At 40.2% G+C, this 21044-nt stretch overlaps 1 protein-coding gene across 3 annotated transcripts in view; it reads right to left on the bottom strand.

Moving 5' to 3' along the window:
• The window catches only part of LOC126092607 (host cell factor 1-like), a 107966-nt gene that overhangs the window by 12872 nt on the left and 74050 nt on the right, over positions 1 to 21044 (bottom strand). For all 3 annotated transcript variants that reach the window (XM_049908309.1, XM_049908308.1, XM_049908307.1), the window contains one exon: positions 17163 to 17367. In XM_049908309.1, coding sequence (XP_049764266.1) covers positions 17163 to 17367 — 205 coding nt within the window. The remainder of the gene's footprint in view (positions 1 to 17162; positions 17368 to 21044) is intronic.

A 21044-nucleotide genomic window follows, 5' to 3' on the forward strand; every position in this document is an offset into this window, starting at 1 on the left:
CGTAGGTGGCTGATACTCTTGTCACTCTCATGTAAATTATCAGAATATTCTCAATTTTTTAGCAGTGTAACATACCTGGAACATAACTTTTGTCCTGGTTTCATGTTAAGTCCCATGCACTGATTCACTTTCAATAATGATTTTATATCAATTTCTCTGAGGCTACACTTCACTGTCTTCTTATGAATCCGAAATGGATCAAAACAACTTCTTTGTAGGAAAGAATACTTATCCAGAAACACTTTCATATGATGATAACAAACATTTAAGTGTCCTGGAACTGTACTTCTTGTGCCCACAGGATGTATCCTGGATCTCCATAGCAACAAATCTTGGTCCGATTCATCCAGATCATACAGGACAAAGCGAAAGCCACATTTTGTTCCATATGTTGTTTTATGACATTCAGGTGCTTGTGCTCTACCAATAATGCAACTTGCTTGAACAAAAGCACCACTAGTACACTCTTCTGCCTCCATACTGACTTTCCACAACAGTACTGACCAGTCTGAACCAGAACCTTAAAAACATGAGTAACCTGTAATTGTTGCTTGTTTCCTTTGTTGTTCCTGCCTAACAGTGACTCATTCTGTCCCTGAAAACTACCATTTTTTAACTTTTTGTTGCTGAATGGTTCCGAACAATTGCTGCAGCTTTATCTGAAACAAGCTGTCTGCATCATCACTATTACTTGCTAAATCGGGTTGAAAGAAACGTAACCAAATACATCTCTGTCGCTTGCAATAACAAGTTGAAATTTTGCCATATATTATATTATGGTCTACTTATGCAGTGTTTGAAATTTGGCTTGGATATCACTTGTCCCTTTTGTGCTACCACACTTGGAAAATCCATGTTTTTCAGGTAATTTTTCAAATTTTTGTATTTTCGTATGCATGTAACTCTGTTGGTGTGACTGATATGGACAAGATGAGTTCTGTGTGTGTTTAGGCCACATTAAGCTTACCACAAAAAATTTATACCCTTTTTGAGTGAATTATATTTGGCATAGAGGGCACCTACAATATGTACCTTTTAACGTATTACATTTTTTAAAATCACATTTTGGAATTTTTTATTTTCCCTCAGAAATATGTTGTTGGTGTTTTGATTCACAGAGTGTGTTCTCCAAGTGGATGTTACTGGGTTGTAAAAATTTTACTGGACTGTGCAGAATAGTTCCAAAGTTATTAAGACTTGAAGTTAGGTCTGAAGATAGATTGCCAGAACGGGTTGCAATGTCCAGGTCACGCCACCTTCTTTCACAAGCCATAATTCTGGAACTAATTGGCAGGGGAACTTAAAATTTTGTACATGAGTGTGCTAAATTTCAGCCAAATCTGAGACTATCAGCTGGAACATTTTCTCAAATTGGTTGAATTGACATGGAATGACCCCATAACACTATTTGTAGGTATCTTAATTCTTCGGTGAGTCACTTCTTTTCTGGAAGTGTTTAAGCTCTATGGAGCAGAGTCTTTAACAACGAATTTCTTTCTGTCAGATGGTGATAGCTTGAAACATGGAGAGAGGGGTCAGTGATGGCTTGACTATGGGTAGTCCACTGGATGGAGTAATTTGAAGCAGGCACTAGTGCCCATGAAGTGCTCTGGGCAACACATCTGTGGTGTGACCACATGGAACATTGAAATTCTTTCCATCATAATATAAAATTTACAATGGAACTTGAAAAGAAGGGCAGCTAACCTTTCATCAATGGTTAGTTAAGAGTAGACTGGTCAGATTTCATCAGAGTGTATATGGAAAATGCATGTGCACTGATTCTCTCTCTCTCTCTCTCTCTCTCTCTCTCTCTCTCTCTCTCTCTCTCTCTGTCCCCACACCCACACCTTGGGCCATCACTATCCAATCACAAAGAAATATGGTGTTCTGGTCCATCAAGCTCGAACACTTTCTGACAGACAGAGCCACACAGACGAGTTGTATCTACAAATAGTTTTCCAAAGGGGTTGCACTCAACATCAGGAATGCATGGGAAAGAGGTCTTAAAGCTACAAATGATCTGCTGGTCTACATGGTGGAGGTCTGGCTCAATATGCAGAATGATTGGTAGACTCCTACGGAAAGATGTTATCCAGTGTATTTTGCTCCCAGGGACGAAGATAAAAACTTCTTTGTAATATTAAACATAATCTAGGCCAGCAAAAGCAGGGTGAGCATCGCTTTCCATGCGAATGTGGGAGGTCTTACGCGAGGCTGATTGTTGGAACAGTCGACGAGGGATGGAAGGAACATCAGCACCATACTTGATCAAAACAACCAAGCAAATAAGCTGTCATCAAGCACGGCCTCGAATATAATGATGAAAAGAAATATCATGAGACAGTTTCCTGCATCAAAAGCCAAATATCCAGGACTGTGTAATTACAAGTCTATCAACAAAAAGATGGCAGGAAACCTAATACACTGATGGGGGTTTAGATTTAAACAAGACTTGGGCAGTGGCACTCATTTTGTTAAGATCTCAATGGCCATCACATCCACCAGAGGTGGGAAATGCTGAAAGAATGTGTGTTTCATAGAATATCAGTGCAGGCTCTGGAAAACAAAGAGCACTGAAAGAGCATAGTGAGAGTCAGGAGTTGGATTCATGCTCAGCTATAAATAGCAGTGTGAGACCAACAATAGTTAGTAGACCGGTTAGAGACCAGGCAGCATGTACACATAACAGAAAAATAAGTCAGCTGAACATCTGGAAGTACACCATTAAAATTCTTCAGATCTACATTTTTTTTTGTTACTACAAATTTGTTGTAACATGGGTACTTTTCTTTGTGGTAAATTGTATTTCTATCTTGTATAACAAGACCAGACTGATTTTATAACTGCCTTGTGTCAGGGAAAATGAGAAATGTTTATACTATTAATATAAGTGTGGTGTACGGAATGAGATGTTTAGGACAGGATGTGACAGGCTTAAGATATAATGAATATGAGGCCACCTGTTTGACAGCACCTGTGAAGAAATTGTGTACCAGTAATGCATCAGGAGAAGAAATTAAGACACAACAAAAGCACGAAGTTACCAGTTTCATGTGATGGTACATGGCTTACAAGTGAACATTAGTCATTACACGGGGTAAGCACTGTAACAGAAAGGAAATCTGGAATAGTTGTGGATACCAAATAGCTCACTTCTTACTACAAATGTTGTTAAATAGGGAAAGAGGAAAAATACTATGGCTTATGCAGAATGGATGGAAAGTCATGAACAAAACGGTTCAATTAACCACAGGGATACCAGCACGTGCCATAGAAGTAGAAAGAATGAAGAAAACTTTTCTATGATCAGAAATCAGACATGGTGCACAATACATTACATTAGTGGTGGTGATAACAAATCCTTCAAGGCTGTTTCAGATTTAAAGCCTCATGACTTAATAAACCTATCACTAAATTGTAATGTGTTGGTCATGTCCAAAACAAAATGGGTGTGCAATTGAGAAAAATGAATTGAGAATACAAGGATAAAAAGTTTTCTGATGGAAAACCTCTCTGTGGTAAAACGAAATTGACAGACGCTGCCATAAATAAATATTAGGGACGTCCTAAATTCTGATTCTGTTATTAAGATGAGAGCAGCTATATGGAATACATGGTATCACAAATTCTTTTCCGATTCCAACCCGGTATTTTTGGCCCAAGCGAAATGAGACAAGATGTCCTTATCAATGTGCAGTGTCTGAAAGGACTGTTAATAGCTATATATTATTGTTGTTGTGGTCTTCAGTCCTAAGACTGGTTTGATGCAGTTCTCCATGCTACCCTATCCTGTGCAAGCTTCTTCGTCTCCCAGTACCTATTGCAGCCTACATCCTTCTGAATCTCCTTAGTGTATTCATCCCTTGGTCTCCCTCTACGATTTTTACCCTCCAGTACTAAACTGGTGATCCCTTGATGCCTCAGAACATGTCCTACCAACCGATCCCTTCTTCTAGTCAAGTTATGCCACAAACTCCTCTATTCTATTCAATACCTCCTCATTAGTTATGTGATCTACCCATCTAATCTTCAGCATTCTTCTGTAGCACCACATTTCGAAAGCTTCTATTCTCTTCTTGTCTAAACTATTTATCGTCCACGTTTCACTTCCATACACGGCTACACTCCATACAAATACTTTCAGAAACGACTTCCTGACACTTAAATCAATACTCCAAGTTAACAAATTTCTCTTCTTCAGAAATGGTTTCCTTGCCATTGCCAGTCTACATTTTATATCCTCTCTACTTCGACCATCATCAGTTATTTTGCTCCCCAAATAGCAAAACTCCTTTACTACTTTAAGTGTCTCATTTCCTAATCTAATACCCTCAACATCACCCGACTTAATTCGACTACATTCCATTATACTCGTTTTGGTTTTGTTGATGTTCATCTTATACCCTCCTTTCAAGACACTGTCCATTCCGTTCAACTGCTCTTCCAAGTCCTTTGCTGCCTCTGACAGAAATACAATGTCATATGTGAACCTCAAAGTTTCTATTTCTTCTCCATGGATTTTAATGCCTACTCCGAACTTTTCTTTTGTTTCCTTTACTGCTTGCTCAATATACAGATTGAATAGCACCGGGGAGAGGTTACAACCCTGTCTCACTCCCTTCCCAACCACTGCTTCCCTTTCATGTCCCTCGACTCTTATAACTGCCATCTGGTTTCTGTACAAATTGTAGATAGCCTTTTGCTCCCTGTATTTTACTCCTGCCACCTTTAGAATTTGAAAGAGAGTATTCCAGTCAACACTGTCAAAAGCTTTCTCTAAGTCTACAAATGGTAGAAACGTAGGTTTGCCTTTCCTTAATCTTTCTTCTAAGATAAGTCGTAGGGTCAGTATTGCCTCACGTGTTCCAACATTTCTACGGAATCCAAACTGATCTTCCCAGAGGTCGGCTTCTATCAGTTTTTCCATTTGTCTGTAAAGAGTTCGTGTTAGTATTTTGCAGCTGTGACTTATTAAACTGATAGTTCGGTAATTTTCACATCTGTCAACACCTGCTTTCTTTGGGATTGGAATTATTATATTCTTCTTGAAGTCTGAGGGAATTTCACCTGTCTCATACATCTTGCTCACCAGATGGTAGAGTTTTGTCAGGACTGGCTCTCCCAAGGCTGTCAGTAGTTCTAATGGAATGTTGTCTATTCCCGGGGCCTTGTTTCGACTTAGGTCTTTCAGTGCTCTGTCAAACTCTTCACGCAGTATCATATCTCCCATTTCGTCTTCATCTACACCCTCTTCCATTCCCGTAATATTGTCCTCAAGAACATCACCCCTGTATAGATTCTCTATATACTCCTTCCACCTTTCTGCTTTCCCTTCTTTGCTTAGAGCTGGGTTTCCATCTTGATATTTATGCAGTGGTTCTCTTTTCTGTGGTGTCACCGCCAGACACCACACTTGCTAGGTGGTAGCCTTTAAATCGGCCGCGGTCCGGTAGTATACGTCGGACCCGCGTGTCGCCACCATCACCATCAGTAATTGCAGACCGAGCGCCGCCACACGGCAGGTCTAGAGAGACTCCCTACCACTCACCCCAGTTGTACAACCGACTTTGCTAGCGATGGTTCACTGACATAATACGCTCTCATTTGCCGAGACTATAGTTTAGCATAGCCTTCAGCTATGTCATTTGCTACGACCTAGCAAGGCGCCATATTCAGCTACTATTGATATTGTGAATCATGTACTGTCAAGAGTGACGTTCATCATTAATGATTAAAGTTAAGTATTCCACCAGCTACGTCCGTTTTTCTAAATTCTAATTTCCTTGTCATGTTCCAGACCTCACGCCAGCCTGCGTGAGCTAAAACGCATGCATTTCGGCCTCCATTAGTAAAACGGTGTTGGCTCTCTTGCCAATCACAACATTGGCGACGAGGCAAAACCGCGTTCTTATCGATATTGCCCTGATTTACTTGTGTAATGGCTTTGCCACAATCTCCAGATGTACTCTCCGAATTTTATCGCTTACAGAACCAGCAGACTCAGGCCTTACTGGGTGCCCTTGGACAGCTCGTCCAGGGTCAACGTGCAATGCAAAATGATGCGGCAGCCGCCGCTCCACCGCTAACGCAGCCACAACACGCTGTTGCACCAACTTTTCAACCTTTTGATGCTGCACTGGAAAGCTGGACAGAGTGCTCACGCCAATTTGGATTCCATCTTGCCGCCTACAGAATTCAAGGTAACGAGCGGCAGCCTTATCTCTTATCGGTCGGCGTACAAATGTACCGTGTGACAGTCAAATTATTTCCCCGACGCGACGTAGCAACTCTGTCTTATGAAGAAATTTTGTCTGCATTAGATGCATATTTCAAAGAATCAGTCAATGTAGTTGCGAAAAGGTATACCTTCTTTCGTACAAAATGTATGGCAGGTCAGACTAATCGGGAGTGGGTTGCAACCTTGCAAGGCCTTACTAGGGATTGTGCTTTTGAGTGTCAATGTGGACTCCCTTTTTCAGATACTATGGTACATGATGCAATTACACAGAACGTTTCTGATGTTCGTATAAGGGAACAGATTTTGAAACTAGTCAATCCCTCTCTTCAACAAGTGATGGACATATTGGATCGGCGGGACACACTTGACTTTGCTCAGGAATCATTTGCAACTTCACCAGCCATGTGTCAGGATAACCGGCCCGCCGGGCGGGCTGCACGGAGCAGTAAAGAGCCCTAGCGCCCGGCCGCGCCACTGCCGCCAGGCTCTCAGCCACGTGTGCCGCGCCAGCAAGCAAATGCAGTGCTAAAATCATGTTCGTGGTGCACTACTAGACATTCGCGTGAGAATTGCCCATCACGCCAAGCTATTTGCTTTTATTGTAATAAAAAAGGACATGTTCAGAGTGTTTGCCAGAAAAAGCTCTGATCGGAAGCTCAAAACCATTCCCGGCCCTTTGCTTCGCACCGGAATCGGAATCGAACCAAGGATACTCGTGAAACTTCGCCCATGGAAATTCATGTAGTTCACTCCACTCCGCTCAGTGCCACTCTCTCTAACAGTGACTGTGTTTGTCCCACAAATAGTGTGCGTCGACATCACCGGAAATGCCATCAAGTCGCAAGTGATTATGTACCAGTGTCAGTTCACGTTGCATGAGACAGTCGCTCTTGTCGTCAGCAGGACAATAAACTTTTTGTGGACTTGGACATTAACGGCAAAGTGATACCATTCCAGCTCGATACCGGAGCTGCAGTTTCACTGATCAATCAAGACACGTACAAACAGCTGGGCACACCTCCGTTGCGTGCCGCAAATGTTAAGTTAAGTAGCTATTCAGGTCAAAAGATCCCTGTGTTAGGACAGTGCAGCCTTCTTGCAACATACAAAGGACAAACAAAACTTTGGTCATTTTACGTCCTTCGTTGTTCTTCTTCTGCAGTGAACTTATTTGGTTTCTATTTATTTCAGTTGTTTCACTTGTCTATAGTAAATAAGGTCCTATCAGTGAACCAGACTGTGCCTTCAGACAGTGTTTCTCGTCTATGTGAAGAATTTGCGGACATTTTTGCACCGGGCCTCAGTTGCGCAGACCTATAAAGCACATTTGGAACTGAAAGTAAACGCGCAACTGAAATTTTTCAGAGCACACAATGTTCCCCACACACTGCGTGATGAGGTCACAAAAACATTACACGATTTGGAATCACAAGGTGTAATTGAACATGTGCAGGCTTCTCTCTGGGCATCACCCTTAGTAATTTTGCCAAAACCTTCCGGAAAATTGAGACTTTGTGTGGACTTCAAGGCAACAGTGAATCCACAACTAGTGATTGCAACTTTTCCTTTACACCGCCCGGAAGACCTTTTTGACAAACTGTGCCCGGGTAAATATTTTTTGAAGTTGGACCTCGCAGATGCGTACTTGCAAATACCGGTGGACGAAGAATCCCAGCGCGTTTTGGTGGTTAACACGCATCTTGGTTTGTATCGATTCAAACAACTGCCATTCGGGTGTGCATCTGCCCCTGCATTGTTTCAGCAATATTTACAAACTGTTTGTGCGTCGGTCCCTACTGCAGCAAATTATCTGGACGATATTGTGATCTCCAGAAAGATGGAAGGAGAACATTTGGCCAATTTCAGAACATTGTTTCAGGTCTTGCGACAAAATGGTCTTCGCTTGCGGAAGGACAAATGTATGTTTTTTGCTCGTGATTTGCCATACCTGGAACATGTACTCAATGCCCAAGGCATACATCCAAGTCCCACGCACCTTCGTGCCATACAAGGCTTGCCTTCGCCGCAGAATTTGAAGCAGCTACAGAGTGTGCTGGGAAAAATAAATTACTATAACAGATATGTGCCACATGCTTCTTCCATTTCAGCTCCGCTTCATCGCTTACGCCGTAAAAGTATTCCGTTCGTCTGAACGATGGAATGTGAACGCGCCTTTCGCCAGTTGAAATCGGCGTTGCTTTCCAATACTTGCCTTATGACATTCGATGCCCAGAAGCCCCTTTTGTTGATGGTGGATGCATCGGATTTCGGGATCGGTGCTGTGCTTGCGCACGAAGATGGATCGTATGATCGCCCTATTGCCTTTGCGTCCAGATTGCTCTCGCCCGCGCAAAGAAATTATTCACAGATCGAGAAAGAAGCATTGGCTCTCGTATTTGGTGTTACAAAGTTTCATGATTTCTTGTATGGTCGTCACTTTACCATCATCACAGACCACAAACCTTTGACATCGCTTTTTCATCTGAACAAGCCTGTACCTCCACGTACAGCGCAGAAATTCATTCGCTGGTGTATTTTCCTCTCACAGTACCGCTACGATATCTTGTATCGGTCCACTGCTAAGCACGGAAACGCCGAATGCGTTGTCCCGCTTGCCTGTTGCTGAGGATAGAGCATTCAATTCCTCCGAACTTGCTTGCATGTTCATTGATTCGGAAACCGATGACATGGTCGAATCATTTCTGATTGATTTTCGTCGTGTAGCTACAGCCACAGCTGCCGACCCCGTCTTTGCTACCGCTCTGCGTTTTGTTGCTATGCAATGGCCCTTGTCAAATCACGGATCAGGGATCCGTTGGTTCGCCGATTTTTTGCTCACCAGGAGAGACTTTTTGTACGACATGGTGTTTTGCTGTTGCGTTCTGATAATGATCAGTCCAGGGTCATGGTACCACGTTTGTTACAGTCCTCTGTCTTACAGCTTCTCCACCAAGGACATTGGGGTATAGTGAGAACGCAAGAATTTGCTCGTCAGCACTGTACTTGGTCTGGAATCGATGCCGCGATTACGAATATGTGCTCTTCTTGCATGGTGTGTGCTGAACAACAATCAGCACCAATGCGGAAATTCTTTGCATGGCCAAAAGCCACTTCCCCTTGGCAACGCTTACACATCGATTTTGCTGGTCCCTTCTGGAATGCTTGATAGTTGGTTGTGGTAGATTCATTCAGTAATTTTCCTTTTGTTGTCCGGATGTCTTCCACGACGTCATCTGCCACCATCCAAGCGTTATCTGCTATCTTTTGCATTGAAGGTCTTCCACAGACTATTGTTTCCGACATTGGCCCACAATTCATGTCCGCAGAATTTCAGTCATTCTGCAAGCCCAATGGTATTCAACATCTGACGTCCGCGCCGTTTTTGCCACAGTCAAACGGTGCCGCTGAACAATTGGTCAGGACTTTCAAGTCACAGACGTTGAAGTTGAAAGAGTCGCATTCTCGGGAGGACGCGTTATTGCTCTTTTTGTCCTCGTATCGCTCTCAGCCCCGAGATGGTTGCTCGCCGGCTGAGTTGCTCCACGGTCGTCATCATCGAACCTTGATGTCTTTGCTACATCCGCCGCATCAGGTTCCTGTGCAGCTGCAGACACCTGCTTTTGCTCCAGGGGACGTTGTCTACTATCGCCACTATCGAGGTTCACGGCGTTGGCTCGAAGGGCGCATTCTTCGCTGCCTCGGCCGCGCTATGTATCTGGTTTTGGGGGCCTCTGGTGAGGTGCGCCGGCATCTCAACCAGCTGCGCCTCTGTCGTCACATGGGATCTGCTGCTCGCCGTCTGCTTTCAGCGACGGTGCCATCCGGTCAGCGCCCTGGGGACCCATCTACTGGCTCGCCTCAGCCCCAGGTGTTACCGATGCTGCCTTCCATTTTGCCTCATGGCGACGCGCCGCCACCGCCTGTTCTCCCGCCGGCAACGCCTGCAGTGGACGCTTCGCTGCAGCCACAGGGCGCCTCCTTGGGTGACGCGCCGCCGATCGCTTCCCGGGACCAGTTGTCCTCCGACATGGAACTCTTGCCTGCTCCAGACCATGTGTCGTCTTCGCCCGTCGGGTGCCCTGGCCCGATGGAGGTCGACCCTTCGGCCCCTCCTGTCACTCTACGGGCGCATACACCGCATGTTGGCGTGCGCCCTGGAGCAGGTTTTCAGGCGTTTCCTAGCTCCCCGCGGTCCGAATGGCGGGGTGTGAGTGGCACGGCCTCATCTGTTCTTAGGCTCCCCACCTCGTCGCATACGTCAACATGGGGTCTTCCCCACGGCGGGCGGAAGCCTTATGCCACAACCGTATGCCGATTTGCGGGGGAGGAATGTGGTGTCACTGCCAGACACCACGCTTGCTAGGTGGTAGCCTTTAAATCGGCCGCGGTCCGGTAGTATACGTCGGACCCGCGTGTCGCCAATATCAGTGATTGCAGACCGAGCGCCGCCACACGGCATGTCTAGAGAGACTTCCTAGCACTCGCCCCAGTTGTACAACCGACTTTGCTAGCGATGGTTCACTGACAAAATACGCTCTCATTTGCCGAAACTATAGTTTAGCATAGCCTTCACCTACGTCATTTGCTACGATCTAGCAAGGCACCATATTCAGTTACTATTGATATTGTGAATCATGTACTGTCCAGAGCGACGTTCATCATTAATGGATTAAAGTTAAGTATTCCACCAGCTACATCCGTTTTTCTAAATTCTAATTTCCTTGTCATGTTCCAGACCTCACAACAGCCTGCTTGAGCTAAAATGCGTGCATTTCGGCCTCCTTTAGTAAAACAGTGTTGGCTCTCTTGCCAACCACAACATTTTCTCCAAAGGTCTCTTTAATTTTCCTGTAGGCAGTATCTATCTTACCCCTCATGAGATAAGCCTCTGCATCCTTACATTTGTCCTCTAGCCATCCCTGCTTAGCCATTTTGCACTTCCTGTCAATCTCATTTTTGAGACGTGTATTCCTTTTTGCCTGCTTCATTTACTGCATTTTTATATTTTCTTCTTTCATCAATTACATTCAGTATCTCTTCTGTTACCCAAGGATTTCTACTTGACCTTAATTACCACCTTTTTGCAGTTTCTTCAGTTTTAATCTACATTCATAACCAATAGATTGTGGTCAGAGTCCACATCTGCACCTGGAAATGTCTTACAATTTAAAACCTGGTTCCTATATCTCTGTCTTATCATTATATAATCTATCTGAAACCTTCTAGTATCTCCAGGGTTCTTCCATGTATACAACCTTCTTTAATGATTCTTGAACCAAGTGTTAGCTATGATTAAAGTTATGCTCTGTGCAAAATTCTACCACGCGGCTTCCTCTTTCATTTCTTAGCCCTAATCCATATTCTCCTACTATGTTTCCTTCTCTTCCTTTTCCTACTGTTGAATTCCAGTCACCCATGACTATGAAATTTTTGTCTCCCTTCACTACCTGAATAATTTCTTTTATCTCATCATACATTTCATCAATTTCTTCATCATCTGCAGAGCTAGTTGGCATATAAACTTGTACTACTGTAGCTATAGGCACAAAAATACTTTACCACCTACAGTGATGGAACCCATCAAGCCTGTATTTAAAAATGTAGGTTCCACAGAGCTCTTAAAAATGTGTGTTGGAGCCAATACACAAAATGATAATGAGTCACTGAACAGCAAAATTTAGAAAGCTTTTCCCAAAAGTGGATTTTGTGGGAAAATTATTATTAAAATTGTAACTAATGATGCATTAATTACACTTAATGAAGGCATGAAAGGTAGATGGAAGTAATTACACAATTAGGAATTAAGCCTCCAAAGTTTTATAGACTTATGTTGGACCAAGTGGATAGAGTGTGAATAAAATCAGCAGAGAAAAGAAAACTAGAAACAACACAAGAGGCAAGAAAAAGGATTAAGATCAGATTAGAGAAGACAGGCAACTAGTCATCATTAGGAGGGAAAATTTACTCTGCTAGTAGCTTTTGATTTACATTAAAACAACAACAAAAGTACAAAAATGCATTAGCAACGTATTTTGCTCATTTCTTGCACTTTATATCTTCTTGATCTGTCTCTCTCTTAACACAAAAAACTGGTTCTGAATGTGTTTGATGTATATAACTATATAATATCAACATAATTAAGCAACATCAGGTTCTTCTATTAGATAGCTTCTCAGTTAAAAACATACTACTATGTTAAAAAAGTTTAGAAAACTAAATTCATAGTTTAAAATATAATTAAAAATATTATGTATTTTGGTATACACATAAAAGAACTCAGTTTTGTAAATATGTATTTTGCCAATAAAGTAAATTAAACACATTAAACTCCCGATATGATGAATATGCTATAGTACTACTGCTGAACAGCCGTCATTTCGAAATAATTTAAAAGGGGGTAAAAATAGATTCTTTATGGTCGATTGTATTTGTATCTTGTACAAGACCACCAATTGTCTGAAAGGGTCAACTTTCATTCTTCCAAGTTTACTATGCCACTAGAAAAATTGGTGAATTTTGTCAAATTTTTGTTGCTTTAAGCTGTATCTGCCTCCTTCAGAGAGCAAATATAAATGTAAGCCTGGAAGTCAATCATAATATGATTCAAATAATACATGATAAACATACGGAAAAGAATGTATGATAAACACACTGAAAAGAAATCTACAAATTCACAATGGAATAAACCAATAAACAACTATTTATTTGTTTTAATTGAGTAGATAAAAAATCTTCTCACCAAGCAACGGCAGGAGAACACACACATAAAGGGTACAGTGGAACCTCACATAGTGAGCGTAATTCGTTCCAGAATCTTACTCGTAATGCAAACACCCTTTAAGTGAAACAATTTATCCCATATAAATTAATGTAAAAAACAATAATGCATTCCATGCAGGAAAAGTACTGACAGTTTTATCTTATTCATGCCATTTATTCAAAGAAAATTATACATATAGTATTATGAACTTCATTATTCATGATACATAACTAATTCTTTTTACTAGGAAGCAACCTAGTCATTTGTTTCTGCTGATGCTTCAACACTTGGCGAAAATGTGCCACAGCATTATTGTCAAATAAATTTGTGTCATGCCTGGCCACTGCTTTAATGTGGTAACGATTTTCAATGTACAATGTAACTGATTCCCACGCTTTCAGCATTTCTCTTATTGTGCCAGAAGATTGCAGCTTTTCTGTAACTGCCTCCTCCTCTTCCTCCTGTGAAGGACTACTCTCTACAACTTCATAAGCTCTTTGGTGGTCACTTCTTGGCTGTGATCTACCAGAAGCTCATTGATATCATTGTTATCCACTTCTGGCCCCATGCTCTTGGCCAAAGACACAATCCTATTGACTACAGGTTCCACAGGTACTGACTTGAATGCCTGAGTCACATTCGACAACACACTTTGGCCAAAGCTTCTTCCAAGCAGAAGTGAGAGTTCTCTTGGTAGCCCCTTCCCAAGTCTTTTTGATCATCTTGATGCATGCAATATTTCCAAAACTCTCTGCGAGTGAGATTGTTAGCTTCAATCAACTCAAATCAATGGTTGAAGTGTGGTTGAATGTAGAGCTTCTTAAAGTTACAAACAATCTGCTGGGCCACAGGGTGGAGTAACAAATTGGTGTTGGGAGGCAGAGGTCATTTGGTAGGCCTGGAGAATGGGCAGGAGCATTGTCTGTAACACGCAAAACGTGAACTGGCATACTCATCTCGAGCAAATATTTTTTCAATGAAGGACCAAACACTTCACTGATCCAATCACAAAAAACATCACATGTCACTCAAGCCTTGCTGCTGGACCTCCAAATCACATTTAACCTGCTCTTCTGAACTTTATACTTCTTGAAGGCTCATGGAGTTCCTTAACGATAGACAAGCAGCATTTAATTTTCAAATCGCTGCTTGCATTGGCACAGAATAGCAGTGGGAGACTGTCTTTCATTGGCTTGTGACCAGGGAATACGCTCTCCTCTGCTGTTATAAACGAACGCTTTAGCATCTTTTTCCAGAACAGACCCATCTCGTCACTATTAATAGTGAAAATAGATGATGTAGACCAATTATATGTGCATGCTAAATCAGCAATGCTCCACTTTCACATTTTTCTATGATTTCATGTTTCATTTCTAAGGTCATTTTCTTTCTCTTGAGGTAGTCTTCTCGCGGCTTTATCTTTGAGGACATTTCTACAAAGGTTATTAAAATTTGGACAAAAAAAAGTGTGAACACAAGTTTAGAAAAGTGTGTGATCACAAGCTGCACTAAGAGGGATGGTAGCAAAAAGAGTGCTACCCCCAGAATGCAGTACATATGAAAGATATTGTTCATATGCCAGTGCTGACAATGAAAGGCGCTCATATTGTTGAATGTTTCATCCGCTACATGCAAACAGCTGGTGACAACATACTAAACCATTGTCACTCGTTATGCGAAAGATCACACATTAAGTTAGTCTCTTTTTTATACAATTTGTTTTGCTTGTTATACAAATTGCACATTATTGAGAGGTGCTCGTTAAGCGACGTTCCACTTTTAATACATATGCATGCTTTTGGAGCCAGTGGTTGCTTCTGGCAGAAGGGTTGAAGGGGAAGGAAGAGGGGTATAGGAAAAGGATTGGTAAGGTTTAGGAAAAGGGGTGGAGCTTGGAAGTCACCCAGAACCCCAGGTTAGAGGAAACTTAATGGACGGAATGAGAAGGAAAGAGTCTTATGGAACTGCTACAGTAGTACTGTTGAACAGTGGTGATTTTGAAAAAAATTAAAAAGGAATAAAAATAGTTTCTTTGTAGTAGATTGTACTGTTGTCTTTCTTTCTCATCCTGTTCCCTGACTTGGGTTCTGTGTGACTTTTTGAATTCTACCCCTTTTCTTAAACCTCACCAGTCCTTTTCCTTCCCCTTCAACCAAAATGAGGAGCCACTGGCTCTGAAAGCTTGCATACAAAATACCTTTTATACATGTGTTATTCTGCCATCATTTGGTGTATAGATTTTTATCTATCGAACTACATTATATTTTTTTATATTTATTTGTTTTGATAGACAAATATAGCCTTCTATGTTCTCTATGGCTACTTCAGCTGACCCCTTCCAGCACTGTCCGGGATAACATTACACCAGCCATTTAACCTACATAACTTATTTTTCTGGCCTCTATGATACCCTGACACATGATTCACCTTCATAGTTTTCACCTGTGCTGGTGGTATTACTTTAAAACATGCACACCCTCAGTACCACACATTTCGATTACACCAATGGGCAAGTGTCAAACAGTGATAGTGATTTCCGAGCTCGCACATAATCTACTAATTTTACCTACAACTTCTGTCATAATCTATCCTGATGTGATCACCAATAAAGTAATGCAGACTAGCTTCCCACTCCATATTTTGTTGCTGAATATTGGTACAGTTCAGGACTTGTTACACTATTCAGAACGTTTAGACACCACAATGCAACACATAACTTAAAATTGTTGTGATGGGAGTTTACTGTCTAGCAAATACTCTGTTACTACAGTCACCCGGATTTTAACACTTTAGAGACCTCCCCATACTGGGCCTACGAAACCGACCATTGATGCCATCATTTGAAGCATTACTGGCACAGATGTAATTGATGTAGCTTTGAGAGTAATACATAATAAAAAAGGATCAGAGATTTGTTTTCCATACTTACTGTAGTTCCACAATGGATTAAAAATTTAAAATAATGATGACAGAAAGTATATTGATCCTCCTAAGTAAAAAGTGTTAGGTGAGTTACTGAGCTCATTCCACAAACTTGACGTATTTGTAGCAGGTGAACAGCAAACTGCTAAATCTGACAAGTACATGCACGAAATGTGATAATATTGGCTCAACCATTAGTGACAGCAGCTGCTATGTTCACTAATGCTTCTTTCAAAATAATTCTAGAAACTAACAAAAGAATGCAGCTCCAGTTACAGGACATGTAGCGAGACATCTGTAAACTGTTCTCATATGAAATGTGTCCAGTTTTAGAGTGACAGGTGGCTCACGCAACGAGAAAATCAAGGCCTGATATATACTCAGATGTGGCCTTTTTAAAACACAGTTTTAGATTGAGCTATGTTTGGGCTTGCTCTCCAAAGTGTTAATTACGCTTGTTTATTTTACTCCTTGTCTTTCAAGCTGTTTTGTGCAGGATTCCGTGCATCTAAATTTCTTATTGTTATCTTTTTCTTTTAGAATTTATCTTGAATCTTGAATGTTGTATCAGCAACGATATCAAGGAAGACAACAAATCATATAGTTGAGACGGTGATAACTAGTAAAGAGGCATATAAATAATGTATTTATGACTAGCTCAGATTATAAAATTCATAGATCCAATACAGCAACACTAGGAGCAGAAGTTACGTACAGCACCAATTTACTATGTGTTTTTCTAATGCTGAAGGTATCTTTAAAAGGATAAACAATTATCTTTCTTGGAGCTATTGTCTTCAGTATCACATACGTTCATATTATTTGCCATTTTTTTCCTCAACTCCTCTCCCCATCCCTATCATTCTACTTTTGTTTCCACCTAAATTTTGGGAGTCCACTTTCTAGTTCTTGTGCAGAACCTACTGTTTCTTTGAAGTTCATTGCTGTTTCTCTCTGACATCTTCTGTTGCAGTCCTTTGCTCCTATATTTAAGAAACTAGAAACTTAACACAAGATGTCTGGTTTTATGCTGTATGTACTTGTCAGCTATTCAATCTATTGATAATTACATGAACTATGTTACGCTGTACTTCAAATTTACATTTATGGTTTAAATTTTAATGCACCTGACATGTTAATGACCAGTTTCACAGTCCATAAATAACTCCTAAATGGTGATGCTGCTTAAAGAGAAGATAAATATAGCTTACACTGCTGAACTTTTATGTCATAACTTACCTTGTAACCACCTAACTTGTGTTGCTGGTCCATACCCTTTGTCATTCCTTGCTGCAATGCGGAATATGATGGCAGGTTTTGTTGTAGTATCTATATGTGCTGCTGCAAGTGACGCATTGCCCACTGTACACTGATTTGTTGCACCACAGTATACACGAACAAATGCTAACTGGCTTGGTTGTCCTGGCTGTACTTTTGGATCAGACTGTGAAGCAGAGAGGGTTTATCATTTTGTATAAAAATAACAACAACATATTCAATGTTTAAAACTTACTTATTATGTAAATAATTCTCTCTCTCTCTCTCTCTCTCTCTCTCTCTCTCTCTCTCTCTCTCTCTCTCTCTCACACACACACACACACACACACACACAAAGTATACTTCTTTCCCATATAGTAACATGCTGGCTAAGTGGCCGAATGTACCCCTTAGAGGCTCCTAGTCAACAATGTCATCCAACTAAATTCTACTTTTTATGGTTCTGTACATCAATCAGCAAAAATAAAATCCTTCTAGGATCACTTTGTTGTTGTCTGCCTGTTCATCTGACTGTTCAAAACCCTTTTCTTCAGGAATGGGTAGCTTTATCAAGTTGAAATGTGTGTCACATATTAAGGTCTATGGTCCACTGGAAATGCAAAAAAGGGAAGTGTCAATGTCAATGTCAACAAAAGATACAGCTATCACATATTTTGATACTCACAAACTCATTCATTAAAACCCAAAGGGTACTTGCCTTTACCTAGAATCGTGAAATGAAGCATGGTTTCACACCACAACCAAAGAAAAAAGTGCAAAAATTTAAATTACATCACATGAAAAAAATTGTTATTTGTTATCAGACTGTCTATTTATCTGTCTGTCTGTTAAGATTCCTTTTTCTCAGGAACAGGTAGACATATCAAGTTGAAATTTACGTCACACACTAAGGTCTATGGTCCCTTGGCAGCACAATAAATGTTAGCTACTAAGTCAAAGTAATCAAAAGATATGGCCATTTACTTAACATATTTTGATACTTGCAGACTCACTCATTTGAACCTAAAGGGTACTTGCCCTTGATGTAGAATCATGAAATCTGGCAAGAAGGACATTTTCACAGTACAAGTCAAGGAAAATATTAGAAAATTGTTCATTTCTTCTGTTATTTGTTATTCGTTTTCATACTTGAAATAAAAACACCCTCAATAGTCTTGGAATCTGTGGGCCCCATATCTTGCCAATATCAATGTCGATAACAGGTAAAAATTGTCAAGATGCTCAATTTCCGAAATGGATGAACTGTCTATGTACATAATTAAGTTCGTATAGAACCCCCAAAGTGCAAGTCCTAATCGCATATGACCAATTTTTGAAATGATTAATATACACAAAACTTGAGATGCATTACCGAAGCGATTTTCAGGATTCTGACACTTTTCTTGCCAGGATGAGTCATGCAAGATATAGTGCTCCTTTTATTTTCTGAACAGTTGAAGGTAGTGAAACCAGTATATGGCAAAGGATAGTACACAGAGGGCAACATAATTATGTCTTACATTTATATTATGTCTTCTTTTGAACAATGTGTGGTTCTTTAGTAGATACAGGGGGCGAGGAACAGATGCCATTCATGAACAGAGAATTCAGATATTAATTTATTCTACATCTAATAGCAAATAATAAAAATACTTAACTTTGCTTCGTTAGTAGCAGCATCAGCTGCTAACAGTAGACTTGAATGTTGAAACATACACATATACAAAAGATTTATGAACCTGTCACTCTTCAATGGTCAAATCAACACAGAAAAAGACCGTTTTCTATTTCACCATCTCAGATTTTCTGGAAATCTGGCAAAGGCATGCTGTTGGTACAGACTTAGAAAAACATGAAATTTTACTGAGCTGTCAACTTGTTTCTAATTACAGAGGTGCAAAGTTAACATAAATGGGCACAAAAACAGGAAATGGTACTTTTTAGAATTGCTGTAGAAGCCAACTGCAACAGACCTGGGATGAATAGGTATCATTTTTCAAACCCTTCCCTACCACATATAATAATATATAGGTTAATATAAGAAAATTCTTTTCTATACAAAATTTAAAGTTTTAGTTAATTTTTTTTCAGAAATACACATTTTACAATTTCCAAATTTATTCCATGAGTATCTAGTATTGTTGTGAATCACAGATCAAAATATAAATTTGGGATGATAATTTCTTCATTGGGAAAAAAAACAGGGAAAGAAAGAAACAATACTAAAGCTCTCTTTTTCAATAATTCAAATGTGTACTCATGTTAATTATTACAACATTACTAATATGGACATTTTCATGAAACTAAACATGAACACTGTTGTGATAAAGATTACATAAATAGTCCACAGTAAAACTAACTATTAAGTAACAGGATCTGTTTAACATTTTAATTTTGAAAAGGCTTCGTTTGGTACACATCACTTTCAAGTAAAGTATAAGTTCTTCCAGTAGGAGTCACAGGATTTACTGTCACCAGAATGTCAGCATTTCTTGGATATAAGGAGGATGTAGTGGCCCAGTTGGATGAAGAAAAATTATTTTTACTTCATCAAGTTCTTCATTTTTCTGCAAGAACTACTTGAGGCACTAGTTTGCTTGATAGACAACAGTGGTATAGCCTGATGTGTCTGCTAATTTTAGTTTATCGGTGAGATTCTGACACTTCCTTTTAACAAACTTCTGAATTCTAAGAAAAGTTTTTCACCAATAGTTTTGATCTAGTTTTCAGAATGAATGCATGGTACTGAAGCTTTCCTTTGATAGCCAATGCTTGTCCAAAGCAATTTTACATGAAACATTCAGATTCAATATAGTCTTCTTAAGTTACATATGCTAAGTTTACATTGATAATGTTTTCTACTGTCCACTGAAAAAGTTGCAGTGGGTTTTGTAATTGGTATTCATAGGGTCTTTGCAAACTGGAATGAGCTGCGAGTCTCTCTGCAGATCGTCCAACACCGTCACAAGCCCCTTTGCAATGTGCTGTGACAAAAATGTGCCACTCTGCTCACACTTCAAAATCTTCCGCTTGGAAACTGAGGTTTGAGAAGCTCTTTTTGTTTTTGAACACCCATCTGAAAAATAGAATAACTTTTTTTGGAAGGTTTTGATCTTTGACTGCCAGAAAAGTTATGTTCTTTTGTCTCTTTTAAGTATATACAGCAACTGTGGTGTGCTCTGGTGAATCAGAAACAATGTCATGAGTAAGATGTTCAACTTTGTTTTCCTCTTTGAAATATATAACGAAGAGCCAGATATTAACCCATTGCTTTGTCCAGTGGTAACTCTTGAGCTTTATCTTGTAGAACTGTGTGGTAATTTTCAGAAAAATCACACATGACAAAGAATTCAGATTCTATCAGATTTTCTTTTGTGCAGTTAAGAAAATATTTCTGCTCCCTGAGAATGAGGTAATGCTGAGATAAAAAGGACAACTTGCTGCAGAATAAATCAAACTCTTCTTTTCTCCGAAATATCTAAGACTACAACCCACTGGTGAAATTGTACTTTTTTAGTTCAATTTTCAGCAAAGGAGTCTTCCAAAATTTTACAAATCTCATTCCCACCTGGACAGTAAGCACATTTCCCAATCTTACAATCAACAGACGATGTGTTACAAAGCACTTTTGTGAGGCACTGCTTGTAATTTTGAATTTTACCTCTTGTTACAGTTTTCAATTTAGTATTTACTATCATTAGTTTCATGTTTTGGTGGCCTGTGCACACACAAATAGTGTCTGTGCCACTTTGACTAACTGACATACAATGTTTAGGTCTCAATTTAGCAAATTTAGAGAAACTTATTTTTATGCTGTCAAACTTCTTTTTAAAATTTTTGTATTCTTCTTTAAGGTTACACAAT

Source organism: Schistocerca cancellata, chromosome 7 (genome assembly GCF_023864275.1).
Source record: "Schistocerca cancellata isolate TAMUIC-IGC-003103 chromosome 7, iqSchCanc2.1, whole genome shotgun sequence".
NCBI lineage: Eukaryota > Metazoa > Arthropoda > Insecta > Orthoptera > Acrididae > Schistocerca > Schistocerca cancellata.